Source organism: Pholcus phalangioides, unplaced genomic scaffold (genome assembly GCF_987345545.1).
Source record: "Pholcus phalangioides strain wild (caught in Gottingen) unplaced genomic scaffold, Ppha-v1.0 ptg000005l_1, whole genome shotgun sequence".
NCBI classification, from domain to species: Eukaryota; Metazoa; Arthropoda; class Arachnida; order Araneae; family Pholcidae; genus Pholcus; species Pholcus phalangioides.
In genome coordinates this window covers 11,222,584-11,236,361 of record NW_028301598.1, presented here as the reverse complement: position 1 = coordinate 11,236,361, position 13,778 = coordinate 11,222,584, and the positions used below count along the sequence as shown (strand labels likewise).

Here is a 13,778-nt window from a genome sequence, read left to right as displayed (position 1 = left end):
AGATTTTATAAGTGGTTTTTTTCAAAAAGTCTCATAAAAGTGGCCAGAATATATATATATTTTTCATATGAAGTATCTTAGTCATTTAAAGTTATATATAAAAGCCAAAACTTCTCATTCTTACAACATTTTCTAACCTTTGGCTACATTCTGATGCTCTATCTTTAGCAAATTCATGAATAAGGATTGCATCACACATCTAAATGTAGTGGTGTATTACATATCTCACAGGGTTTCTTTTTCCCTTCACAAAGAAGCAGCTACAGTAGTGACACCATCATGCTAGGGGCAGGTGGTCCTATAATCCAATAAAGACACCAGCTGTCCTTAAAGGACAAAGACTAGTGTACTAGTTGTTACATTACCTCACATACATTTTCATTCCCATAAGAAGTAGCACATCTACTGTATATCTCCCAGTCTTAATATTCAATAGTAGTTTTTTTTATACTTTCACACACACACTGTTAAGCCCAGTTAATCAAGGTTCTACTGTATAGTAGTAACAAATTTATGAAAAATAATCAGCTATATACAGGGTGATTATAATTTAAGATTTGATTCCAAAACTATACAATAATTACTGATCAGAATGACTTGAAAATTTGCATGGATACTCCTGAAGCAATGGAAGTTTCTTTCGCAAAAGAAAAAAGTGCAAAATGTGCAAGTAGATGATGCTGTACTTGGCCAGCAGTATAAATGTGCAACCACATCATTTCGGCACTTCCACAGCATCAGTGTGTGGATAGAACTTCTACCAAGATGCACATTGCAATACCAGCAAAGCAGCTGCTGAAGACCCATTTTGACAGGGTGCACCTTAACCCTTGTAACTACTGGCTGTGGGGGTACCTCAAAATGTTATAAACAGTGGTCAGATTGCAAACTTTGATGAATTGTAATCTCCAGCACATTCCCTATATGTTAGAAATTCCTCATTCCTCAGGAATATGAACGGGGGAAAGGGGGCGCGTTTGGTTTAATAAAGCTGAATTGCAAGCACATCCACATTATGACCATGGCATATTCCGATTCTGCTGTTGAACAAGAATTTTTGTGCTTTCAACCTCGTAGCCAGAACACGCGGTGGACAACATATTTAACATTTTTTGAGTAAGTTGTAGTTATTTGTTCAATTACTTCATTTTTTTGTGATGTTTCCGTGAATTATGGACTTGCAATGCTATAATTAAGTTATAATTTTGCCTTGACTGGCTATCGTTTCCATTCTGCGAGCAAATTTCCCACTTTTTGCAAAATAGCTTCGTAATTAAGTATACTAAAAGTAACTGGGGAAAAGCCTTTATATATTATATGATTAATAATAACATTAAAAGAATTTTCAAACACACAGTAATCCATTGAGTTAAGCAAAAAATAATTAAATGGCAAAATTTGGTTTTTGTTAAAATTTAATAAATATTTATTGATTAATTAGCATGGGAATTGTGTTAATTACATTAATAAACATTTTATTTTTGTTAATTATTGGAAGTTTGAATGATTTTTCAGAAATTTCATTGTTTTTAATGTTAATACTATTTAAAACAAAAAAACCGGTTTAAACCAAAAAAAACCTGGTTTAAACCAAAAAAACCCGGTTTTTTGGTTTTTTTCAAAAAAACCGGTTTTTTTACCAACCCTGGTTTAAACCATGTCTGTGAATACGGCCCTAAATATCATACGTATATAAGGGGCCGTTCAAGTATTACGTCATCATCAATGGGAGGGTTTCCGATTTGCTGACTTTTGATGACAAGGGGGAAGGGGGGCTTTGGATAATGCTTACGTCATCAACCACCATTTATGAAAATATGACTTAGGATTCAGAGGGGCAGAGCTGATGACAAAATTTTGCTGACAAGGGGGAGGGGGTCAGCATTTTGCTGACTTTTGCTGACAAGGGGGGGGGGAGGGGTCAAAAATGGCTAAATATTTGCTTACGTAATACTTGAACTCATATTTTTTTTAATATACCATAAAATTTTATGGCATTACAGTTTTTTTTCTCTCCCTTGAAGAAACAAGACTGGTATCTGGGGTTGGAAAAGTGATAAAATTGAAACAGTGAATGGATGTGAGAGTAAGGTAAGTTAAGAAAATGTATTTGCTTAATCATTGAAATATGCTTTTTACGTATATTTTTTAGTGAGATATGGACAAATGGGAAAAAAGTAACGTATAGAGATGTCATAATTGCTTAATTTTTAAAATTTAGGTATTCAGTGCCAACAACGTGGAACTGGTTACCAAAACTAGAACAGAGCATCTCACCGAGAGTGATAAGCAGCGACATAAAGCTGCACGCTCACCCTTCCAATCATTTCTTGGTATTGTAGAGGTTGAAGAGAAATCTCCTGTTCCACTGCTCAATGGTGTATGTACAAAATTTTCAGTTTTCTGATATGTTTATTTTTTATGAAAATTTTGCTTTCATTTTAATTAAACTATTATGAGAATATTAAGAAATGGAATGAGAATCACCTTGAAAAGTCTGAAGCAAATATTTTCAATCTTGTAAAAGTTCTGTCATCTTAAATTGTATTAATTACATTTATTACATTACATTAATTACATTTTAAATTGTATTAATCAAATGTAGTTAATTTTTTAGATAACATAATCACGCGTACAGATTTATGTCAAGGCTTATAAATTTGTGCATATGTTTTCTCTGTTCTATGATTTTTTATGTTGATTCATTAACCTATTTGCCAGCGGGAAGTGGTGTAGCTTTGTAGCTTTTGTATTTATGCTGTGGATTTGCTGGTTTTTATTTTGAGAACTTGACTATAGGAGAGCCTAAAATCTTATCAATATTTTGATTAGGTTATTATGTGATACTTCTGTTATTATTTCACAATGCTCTGTAACTACTATGTTATTCCTGTAGGTTCTCGGTTGACTTTATGCAGTTCATCATAAAATAATCACTTTGGTTCCCATTCTTATTATAAGTAATATTTAGTGTAAAGCAAGCATAAAGCTCATAATTTGTAAAAGAATTCATAAAATGGGACTACGACCAGCAAATTGGGAACTCGTGTGAAACAGATGGTTTCCTCAACCACACGCTGATCATACTTATTCATAAACCTTTGATGAATCTTTACATGGTTATACAAATTAAAGCACTTAACTGCCATCCCTACAACTCTGCAAGAGATATTCGTCACCAGGTGCCTGGTTCATACAACACTTCTTTTCTCTCAAGTAAAAGATTGTCATGTTTCTTCACTCTGAATTCAAATAAATTTGATAGAACAGTGATGGGCAAACTTTTTTTGGAGTAGGCCATTGAACAACAAAAAAAAAATTTTGGCGGGCCGGACGTATTCATACATAGGTTCATAATTGAAATTTTTATGCTTAAAAATTAAGTGGTAGAATGATTTGTATACGTTGAAGACTGCCACGGTTTTTTATTGCAAATAAGAGACAATAGTTTATCCTTTACATCTGTGGTCATAAAAATAAGTACATTTTAATAACTTAATGCATATTTATTGCATATCTGTTCTAGTTTTTGCACATGAAAAAGTTTTGGAATCAATTTCTATTTGAATTCTCATGACCATAGTTTTAGGAAAAAAAAAATATTCCCCCTTAAATAAATTTTTTCATAACATTGAAATTGAAAATTTCTATGCTATTTTGAAATCTGTGGCAGACCGTATAGAGCATTTTAGTAGGGCATAGTTTGCCGATCACTATGATAGAATGTGCTACCCAGCTTCAGTTTATTTATTGTAGTCTTTGACTGGTTACTATATAATTTGTGTAAGTGTGCATATGATAATCCTGTTTATTTGACCGAATCATAATGAACAAAGCATTCACTAGTTTTGTGTTAATACAGTAAAACCCCTCTTAACGGACACCCCTCAGATGTGGCTACCCCTCTTTTGCAGCCAAATAATAATTTCCCCTTGTGTAATAAAAGTATGCATTTCAAACCCCCCCTCATTAACCCCTCTTTTATGGACAAAATTTTGCACCCCGTGCAGGGTTTAAGCTACGGTCGCATTTTTCACAAAATGCGAAAGAAAATCGCAGAATGCGAAAAAAGTAGTAGCCACTTTTGCAAAAATGCGTACATGAGGTACACAACGAGTAGACATCCAACCATCAATCATTACATTAGGGGTCATTCAAGTATTACGTCCGCATCGGGGGAGGGGGGTTCGGATTTGCTGACTTTTGATGACAAGGTTGCTGACGTCATCAATGTTGGCAAAGTGTGGTTACACGCGAGTACAGACGGAAAGAATACGAGAATAATGATCGGCAAAATAACGGATTTATTTAACGACAGCATATTGATCTTCACTAGAAATCATTGAAAACTAAAGTCCATATTACGTCTAACATAACTGATGAAACAACGCAAACATAAACCTAAGACAAGAACCAAAAAAGCAGGATCCCAAACAGTTCATATATATACACATTACAAACATGTGCGATCGCGTCATGATTTGCATATCGGATCGTGATCGATCCGTTTACGGTTGAGTTCCTTTAATTTGCATGAAAAAGAAATAAACCTAACAATCAACCATCCTTTTTGAAGGTATGAAATATTCTAAGCTGCTGACGAAATTTTGCTGACAAGGGGTGGGGAGGGAGGTCAAAAATGGCTAAAAATCTGCTGACGATCCGGTTACGGTTGAGTTCCTTTAATTTGCATGAAAAAGAAATAAACCTAAAAATCAACCATCCTTTTTGAAGGTATGAAATATTCTAAGCTGCTGACGAAATTTTGCTGACAAGGGGTGGGGAGGGAGGTCAAAAATGGCTAAAAAATCTGCTGACGTAATACTTGAATGGCCCCTTAGCATTGTAGCATTTTGCTAAAGCTTTTCCCCTCATTTTTGCTTTTTTGCAAAAGGAATTTTTTATTCAGCTTAAACCCTGCCCCCATGGTGTCCACAAAATAGAGATTTTACTGTACTTTCATGACTTAGTACCACTGATGAAATTTTTATACTTATGTTTCTAAGTTCTAGTATATTAACTTATACAACTTATATTAACTTATACATTTAAAAAACATCAGAATTTTGTAGTGTAGATTATATACCGCTGCGTATTATCTGTAGCTTTTTTTCTCTGAGAAGTTTAAATAGAAATAATTTTTTTTAATTTATTATATATATAATGGCATATAGATGTAAGTTGCAAAATAGATATATTTTTTACAAATCTGGGACAAGTAACCACTTTGTTTCCTTACGATTTCCTTATTGAAGAATGAAATATCTACATGCAGACTATGTGTTGCTGCAGACTTTTTGATGACCTTTTTTTTCTTACGGTAGTGGAATTTGCATCTGCAAATTACACACAGTCGTTAATTATATACAGGAAGTTGGGGTACATTTCTCACACATCTAAAGTGAAAAGAAAAAGTAATTTTTGTCAGCATTTTTATATTCTGCTTGATTGATTTATTTTCAAATGCTTGACTAGGAAGCTGAGGAATGTTCAGGCAATCCATGTCATATTTCTCCTGAGGATTATTTTGATGAAAATGTAGACTTGCTAGGAAGAGACATTGGTCGGCCAAGAGAACTCTCAACCAAAGTCCAGAAGTTCAAGGCAACGTTATGGCTTTGCGAAAACTATCCTCTCTCTTTACCAGAGCAGGTTAGATCTCAAACATATAAAATAAACTTCATAAAGTTATGGAGTGGAGGAGACCCATTTCTTGCCATGAAATAAATACTCCCATGTATACTTTTCATATTTGATATGTAAGGATGTTTTTTTCTACTTTCTTAGATATTACCGATTGTGGACCTTATGGCAATAAGCAGTAGTCATTTTGCAAAATTAAGAGATTTTATTACTTTACAACTTCCAGCCGGCTTTCCTGTGAAAATAGGCGAGTAGTAAAAATTTACTTGTTGTCATTGCTTGTATTATCGTTAAAAAAACACTTTAGAGCACTTTAAAAACACTTTTAATCAGAATTGTGAGAGGGAAGGCTTATTTTTGATGCAAGATAGAAATTTTGAGGGCGATGGCTGGAAAATGTTTTATGATGCAATTATTTGAAGAGATGCGATAATGTACATTTAAGTTTACTGAAAGGTAGAAGAATGTGAATCAATAATCACTGGAGTGCTGTTAAAGGCTAAGAATCACTGCTTTAGACAATAGATTTTTTTCTTAATTTACAGTGGTACCTCATTTTATGAAGTTAATTTATTCACAGAATTTATTTGCATCTTGAAAAACTTGTACAATGATACCTTGGATAACACTGAATCACTTGGTTGTTGAATAACATTCATTAGATGAAACATGATTCCATTGACGAGACCATTAAAGTCTAAGGCTTTTTTTTTAATGCATTTTCTTATAGATTAATCATTCATTTTGCATGAAATGACTCAAAATCTTTCTGAAAGAGAAATAGAGGTGTATCCAAAAAGTGATTCTGAGATGGAAATTTTGATTGACACAAAAATTTAGTCAATGGCACAGCTGTTTTATGTTAGTGCATCCATATCAACTAAAATTTTTATTAACTGAATGTGTATTCATTAGCTTAGACAAAAAAATATTTATTATCCGAAAAATTCATAATCTGAGCTGTTCATTAGCCGAGGTATCACTATCTTGAAGTTAATTTTCCCATTCAAAATTATAGAGTTCCTATTCATTCATTCTAAGCCACCAAATATTCATATGAAAATTGATTACCACAGGACACAGTATAGTGCCAAAGCTGTATGGTTTACTAAATTAATGTAGTTCAGCCTGATAGTTTTGGAAAATTTTAATACAATAATTTATATTGTCAAGATGGTGCATTGAGTTCACCCATGATTTTATTCTTCAATTAATTGAGATTTATTTTTTATATTTATAGAAATACCACTTTTTCATGTGTTGAATGCACGTATAACATTTGGGAATATATTTGCGATGGATGAAGCTGTGAAAGGTGTGAATTCTATCGCAGAAGAAAGTGGAAACACGTGTTGCGTTCTAGATGAATCTTGCTTTGAACCACCGTCTGGTTATATGAGATTAGGTAAAAAATAATAATACTTTTCTCCTTCCTTGTAATATTTTCTTGAGTGGAATATTTGCTTGTAAACTTTTGTAACTATGGAGGTTCCCCCCCCCCCCTGATTTTTTTTTCTGTATAATGTTTTGTTTTATCTTCAAACTTTTCTAACATTATTGAGAAATATGGTATTTGCATACTGTGTGGATTTTATTTTTCCTTACCTTATGTACTTGTCCTTCATATCTATCCTTTAATTTTTCTTGGAGGCTTAAATCTCCTCAGAATTTTATTTTTGTTGATTTTATGAGAGATTTAGCTTTTTTTTTATTATCTTCAATTTTTGTTTTATTTTGCAAGTGAGGTGGATCCAATTCTTCAATTATTTTTATTTCGTATTTTTGTTATTTTTTTAATACTTTATAACTATTGTGTTAGTTTTCTTCATCTTGAAAAAAGAAAAAATTTGCAGTGAGGAGAGAATCCCTTGTATTCACACGGTTGTTATACTATGATAGATTCTGTTGATCTAGTGGAACTTTCTAACATTAAATAGAGTTGGTTGATCAATTTGCATATATTTTCTCAAGTGTTCGACCAGTGTTCCATATCACAATAGTCCGAATGAAATAACCAGCCGAATAACTTTCACAGGTCACTGTCTCTGTTTGGAATTAATCTGTAATAGCCTGTTTATAATAATACATTGAATGTAATTAAATAGGGAGACACATGTCATCTATGTTTTATCTGCCATAATAATCTTGTCATCCTTGCTTTACTAGCACTTATGTGTATGAAGGTATTTTGCATCTTCAAATGCCCTAAAACCAATCTATCAAGAAACAATACCTTATTGTTATTTATTTGGGGTTTTAGAGCGGGGGGGGGGGGGGGGGGGAGTAGACTTGTTTCAAATCAAACCAAATTTATTTATTTTTGCACGTACAGAAAGAATTAAATTTAATTTTTGTAAAAAATTTACTATCCAGAGTCTATAATGCCTGTACGGATGATTGAAAAAAAAAATTCAAAATTAACAAAAACTTAAAAAAAAAACAAACACAAATGCAACATAAACAAGACAAGAATGTTAAAAAAAAACCCCATACACAACATAAAAAAAGAGAAAATTCTTAATGCATAACGAGAAATGTACAATAAAAAAATATATATGGGGAAAAATATGAATCTCTCGCATACATAGATAAAACAAAAAAGAGAGCAAAACTGATTTTAATTTAAAAAAATATATATATATATAAAATTAAAATGGCAAAGCTATAGTTGATGAATACTATTTCTTTCCCAAAGGTCAAAATAAGAGTGTACATTGTCTATTGAAATTAATAATTTAAATAATGCTTTTTTAAACTGTGTGTCGCATGTGTGGGTATATTCTGTATTTCAAGTGGTATTGAATTATATAATTTTGGAGCTGAAATTTTTTTTCCTAAAAGTAGGAATATGTAAGAGGTCTTCGTCCTTATACATTATCTTTTAAATTGCATAAGCCTTTATTTTTCTCATAGAAAAAAATGATATGGAAAAGAGCATTATTAGCATAAAGGAAATAGATTACGATTTCTAAAAATTGTAGGAAAATGTGACTGACCCCAGCTTTAAATTTTAAAAATTCTTTTGGATTGAAAATTAAGGCGATAAATTAGTTTTATTAATCATCACCCTATGTAATTATACCACTATTTATAAGTGAATAGAATCATACATAGTACAGGTCTTTTAAAAAAATTGCTGAAACTTTCTTACTTATATAATACAAATTATATATACCAGTACATATATAAAACAAAATGAAGTTTTTTAAGCAATTCATGAACATAAAATTTCCATTTTTAATTGCTGTCTACATTTAAACCCAAGTATTTACTTCTTGAATTGAATCACAGTTAAAATTTTAATCATTTTGCATAAGATTAAAATTAACATTTTGTTTTCTGTAAATTTAATTTAAATCAATGGCATGGAACCATTTTTGAATTAACATCAAATCGTGGTTAATATGATTCTTAAGACACTCAAGATCATCACATGTATACATTAATACAGAATCATCAGCATGAATACATTAATACAGAATCATCAGCATGAATACATTAATACAGAATCATCAGCATGAATACATTAATACAGAATCATCAGCATGAATACATTAATACAGAATCATCAGCATGAATACATTAATACAGAATCATCAGCATGAATACATTAATACAGAATCATCAGCATGAATACATTAATACAGAATCATCAGCATGAATACATTAATACAGAATCATCAGCATGAATACATTAATACAGAATCATCAGCATGAATACATTAATACAGAATCATCAGCATGAATACATTAATACAGAATCATCAGCATGAATACATTAATACAGAATCATCAGCATGAATGATCATAGAACCTTAAAATTCCAAATTACATAGATCATTAATGAATATCAGATAAAGCAGAGGGCTCAATATATATTCTTTTGGGACTTTTATTTATTTGGGCATAATTACTCAAATTAACCTGTATTTTGACTTTCTGTTCTATATCTGATAAATATCAGGTGAACCAATTTAATATATGCCATTGAATACCAGCTGACAAGTTTTTAAATAAGAATATAATAGTTTACATTGTCACACACAAAAGCCTTTGAAATATCTAAAAATATTGCAACAGCAAATTTGTTCTTGTCAATGGTATCATAAATGAATTTTGAAAAGCAACACTTCCTTTTATAAAACCAAATTGGTTTTTAGCAAAAAAATTTGTAGCCTACAAAAAATTATATATTTTAATTGAAAGAATTTTTTCAATAATTTTAGAAAAAAAACGGGTACAGTTAAAATTGGTCTATAATTCGGCAGAGAATTTTCATCATCTTTAAAAACAGGGGCTTTAAAACATCTTGCTGTAATTGGATTGTTTTCTGTAGCGTGGTATTTTTAAATAATAAATAAATCTTTATTCAGTGACTCAGGAAGTACAAGTTGAAATTAGTTTATTTGAGGTTATTAGAACAGGGGTCAGCAACTGAAGCCTGAAAGTTGGAAAGGGAATGGTAACATTTTTGCCACTGTTTATAGGACGTTGAGAGGGTGTTGTTTGTGCGTGGTTATTTCTTTTTTCCCATGACTTCAGACAAAATGAAAAATGTAATTTAGTTTGTGTGGACTGCTGTAAGGCGATGTTTGGGGGAAAAAAAGAGCAGTGTGCAAAATTAAAATTTAAGAATGAGTTATGCAGGTCTCTAAGACTTCCATTGAAAAAGTCTACTTCCAATGTAGAAGATGGAGAAAAATTAGGGGTGGGAATCAATTAAGATTTTTAACTAGTTAATCAAAAATTTTAATCAATTAAATTTTAATGGAATATTTTCAAATGCTATTCATTCATAGCAAACATAGTTTTGGTAACTATGTAATATTAATTGATACTATAAAATCATATTCTATTCATTTCACGCATCTATCCACTGAATGGATGTAAATAAATATAGAAATTGATTAACAAATAAAGGCCACCTGCTTGAAGCTATTTAATATTGTCCCTCTCTTTGCGAGAAACATAAATGTGCAAATTTTTCTAGAACTTGGGAAATGACCTTTGAATGTTTATTCCACCCATGTTATTCTAAGGAAGTTGTTCTAAAATGTGTTTCAATAGTGGGGATGTACATTTGCACATTTTTGGCAAAACTTAGCGAAACAAGTGATCCAACCAGCTAATTTACCCAAAAGTGAAAATTTGCACATTCATGTCTCTTCTGGCATAAAGGGGATGATATGCTGAACATGCTTGTCATATCCTAGAATTTCTTAAGTTGGATCTTGTCATGTTTTTTTTTAAATCAGTAATTTTAGAAATAATCACTAGTTTTCATTGAATCATGACTTATGTGTTTTCTCATGTCGAAAAGTTTGATAAAAATATTGATTCAAATATTTTTAAATACGGTCTTTTATCTGAAATGTTATATATAGGAACACAATTTAAGACATTTAATCGGTTTAATCAAATAAATCAAGTAAAGTTATAAACTCTTAACAAAAGTTTTAATAAAATTTTGATTGGATTGATCGAGTCGATTAATTCAACTAAAATTTTTAACTGCGATTAATCAATTAATTGGACTAGCCCTATAATAAAAATGGAAAAAAGCCCATAAAAATATGGTTGTCATAGCCTAAATACAGGTACTCAATGTTAATAAGTCAGAAAAAAAAGTAACTAAACAGTTAAAATACTTCTGCAGATCGAAATGTGGTTGTCCATCATTTAAATATGGATACCTTCAAAAATCCTGTAGCATGAGAAATGCTAGAATGCTATTTCTGCTCATGAGCCTCTGTGATTATGGTTTCTTTTACAATTCCAAAAAGCTGCAGGCACTCAGTATTTCATTTTCTCCTTGATGCGTTGTAGTGTACCTCATACGTTTGAACTGATCGCATCAGAAATGCTGTTCTTCAAATTTTGTAACGTGAGGTATGCTGTACACTCTGTCCTTTAGAAAAGCCCAGAGAAAGAAATCAGGGCTACTGTGGTCTGGGGGCCCACAACCCTTTGGATATGACGCGGTGGGAAACGAAGCTCTCAATCACTTTCATGGAACATGTGACAGATTGTTAAATCTCTCTGAAAGTAACCCCGTGTGAGTTCAATATCATCCAAGTGCTCCATGAATTATTCAAAAATATGGTAGTATACAGTAGCGTCCACTTTGTGCCGAAAAAGATGAATTGATTCGTAAACCAGATACAGCACACCAGACTCCCACTTTTTCCAGGTGTAGTGGTTTGAGTAGACAATCTCATGTGTTTGCAGATGCCCAAATCTAAAAACTTTTTGTGTTCACATATCCTGAAAGATGGAACCATGCTTCATCACTGAAGCAAATGATGTCCAAAATTGAGGGATTACTGTGAAATTTCTGAAGTCGTAAACAGTGCTCTACACATTTGTCTTTATCAATAGCAGTCACTTCCAGAACATGTGTGATCTTTCACAGATGAATCCTCACTTTCTTTGATGCCCTTTTACATGTTACATAAGACTTGCCATCCGAAAATTATTCCTTGATTCAACTCAAGCCCACAGATTAACATATATCAGTGTTTAGCTGTTACATGCATTCACTACAGAATTATTATTAAATTCATGAGGCCGGTTCTATAAGAATCACCCTGTAGAAGATATCATTAATGCCACTAATTTCTATCCAACCCTTATACATATGTATACAAAGAGCTGTTCCATTTTTTTTTATTAAATGAAGATATTTTTTCTCTATTGTATAATATGAGGCCATACCACCATACCATACAAGCTTCTATCACTGTCTATCCAAAATTTGCTTGTAACTTTCTTTAGCTTATTTATTGTGGTTCAAGAAACCGAAAATTAGATCAACTGATTACTATTGATTTAGATATTACCAACCAATGTTTCAGTGGACGTTAGATGTAGGGAAAATTTATTGTCTTTGTCAGAAAAGTGCAAATGACGAATTAATTGAAGAACAAAAACTAAGTTGTGATATCTTGCTCTGTTAAATTTATTTCAACCATCTGTTTGTGCTGCAGGTCCTGGTGCAGAGGAGAGAAAAAACAACAACCTTAGCTTTGATTTTCCTGCAATTATGCCTGATGTGTTGTGATTAACTTTTTTTTTGCCTTAAAGCAATTGTGAAAATTAATCAAAGTTCATTTGCATTATTCTGACTACAGTGTAGCGAGCTGTCCCGTAGGAGGAATGAGGAATTCAGTAGTAATGATCAGGTGCGTCACATGCCGCCATGCAACTCAACTGGCCTTTCTCTATCTCTGTCTCTGTGTGTGTCTCGTACAAAGTAATGATGCATGTCTTTTATTTTGTTGTGTGATGTGCGAGTTAATGAAACAAATGTGTACATTCATGTTCATAATATATATTAGCTCATGCATGACATGAGAGTTTTTTGAGTTAGAATTTAGTTAATCTGCAAAGTTGGAAAATACATGTATTAGTGGATGTCAGGGTGTTGCTATAATTATGCATTCATTTCATAGATTATTTTTTTCTGTTACATACATGTCAGCTCTGTAAAAGCATTCATGTTAGTAGTGAAGTTGATATTAGCATGTGTAATAGAGTTGCATACATGTATAAATTGAGTTTTAGGTATATTATTAATGATAGTGTCTTTTCATTATTTTCTCCCTTTTTTTTTTCATTTGAAACTTTCTGTATGACTATGGATAGTGTTTCAATTTAGTATTCCTCAAATGAATTACTTATTTTCATATCTTGAAATATCAAACTTAGTAAATAGTGCTATTAATTTTTGAAACATGTAATTCTTTACCATGTAAATGACAGTGATAGACAGAGATGTGCTTCTATGTTTGCACCGTATGAGACAATTCTGAACTAAAAAGCATAAGCAGCTGCTTCAAAAGAAGAAACTTGGGGAGAATTTTTTTCTGGAACTCGTTTCACACTGAGAGATATTTATTCTGAATTTAGTTAGTTTCTCGTCTTTTTTATTCTGCAGAGGAAAAAAGGTTGTAATGAAGGAACTATAGAGTTTGATCCCTGTGTTTATTTTTCTATCCTATTTTTTAGTGTCTGTTTAATGTCTTTGTTCATCTCTGTTGGTTTACAACAAAAATTTTCATTGCCATATACATGAAAATTTGTTTTTTTTATTATGTTGAAATTTATGTCATGGAACTTTTTTCAAATATATCTGT

General features: G+C 31.8%; 1 protein-coding gene across 1 annotated transcript in view; it reads left to right on the top strand.

Moving 5' to 3' along the window:
- Positions 1 to 13,778, top strand: part of LOC149086295 (ankyrin repeat domain-containing protein 13D) — a 97,180-nt gene that overhangs the window by 76,999 nt on the left and 6,403 nt on the right. The window contains exons 8-12 of the mRNA XM_089232318.1: positions 2,025 to 2,091; positions 2,222 to 2,380; positions 5,476 to 5,652; positions 5,788 to 5,890; positions 6,884 to 7,048. Of these exons, the coding sequence (XP_089088444.1) occupies positions 2,025 to 2,091; positions 2,222 to 2,380; positions 5,476 to 5,652; positions 5,788 to 5,890; positions 6,884 to 7,048 (671 nt within the window). The remainder of the gene's footprint in view (positions 1 to 2,024; positions 2,092 to 2,221; positions 2,381 to 5,475; positions 5,653 to 5,787; positions 5,891 to 6,883; positions 7,049 to 13,778) is intronic.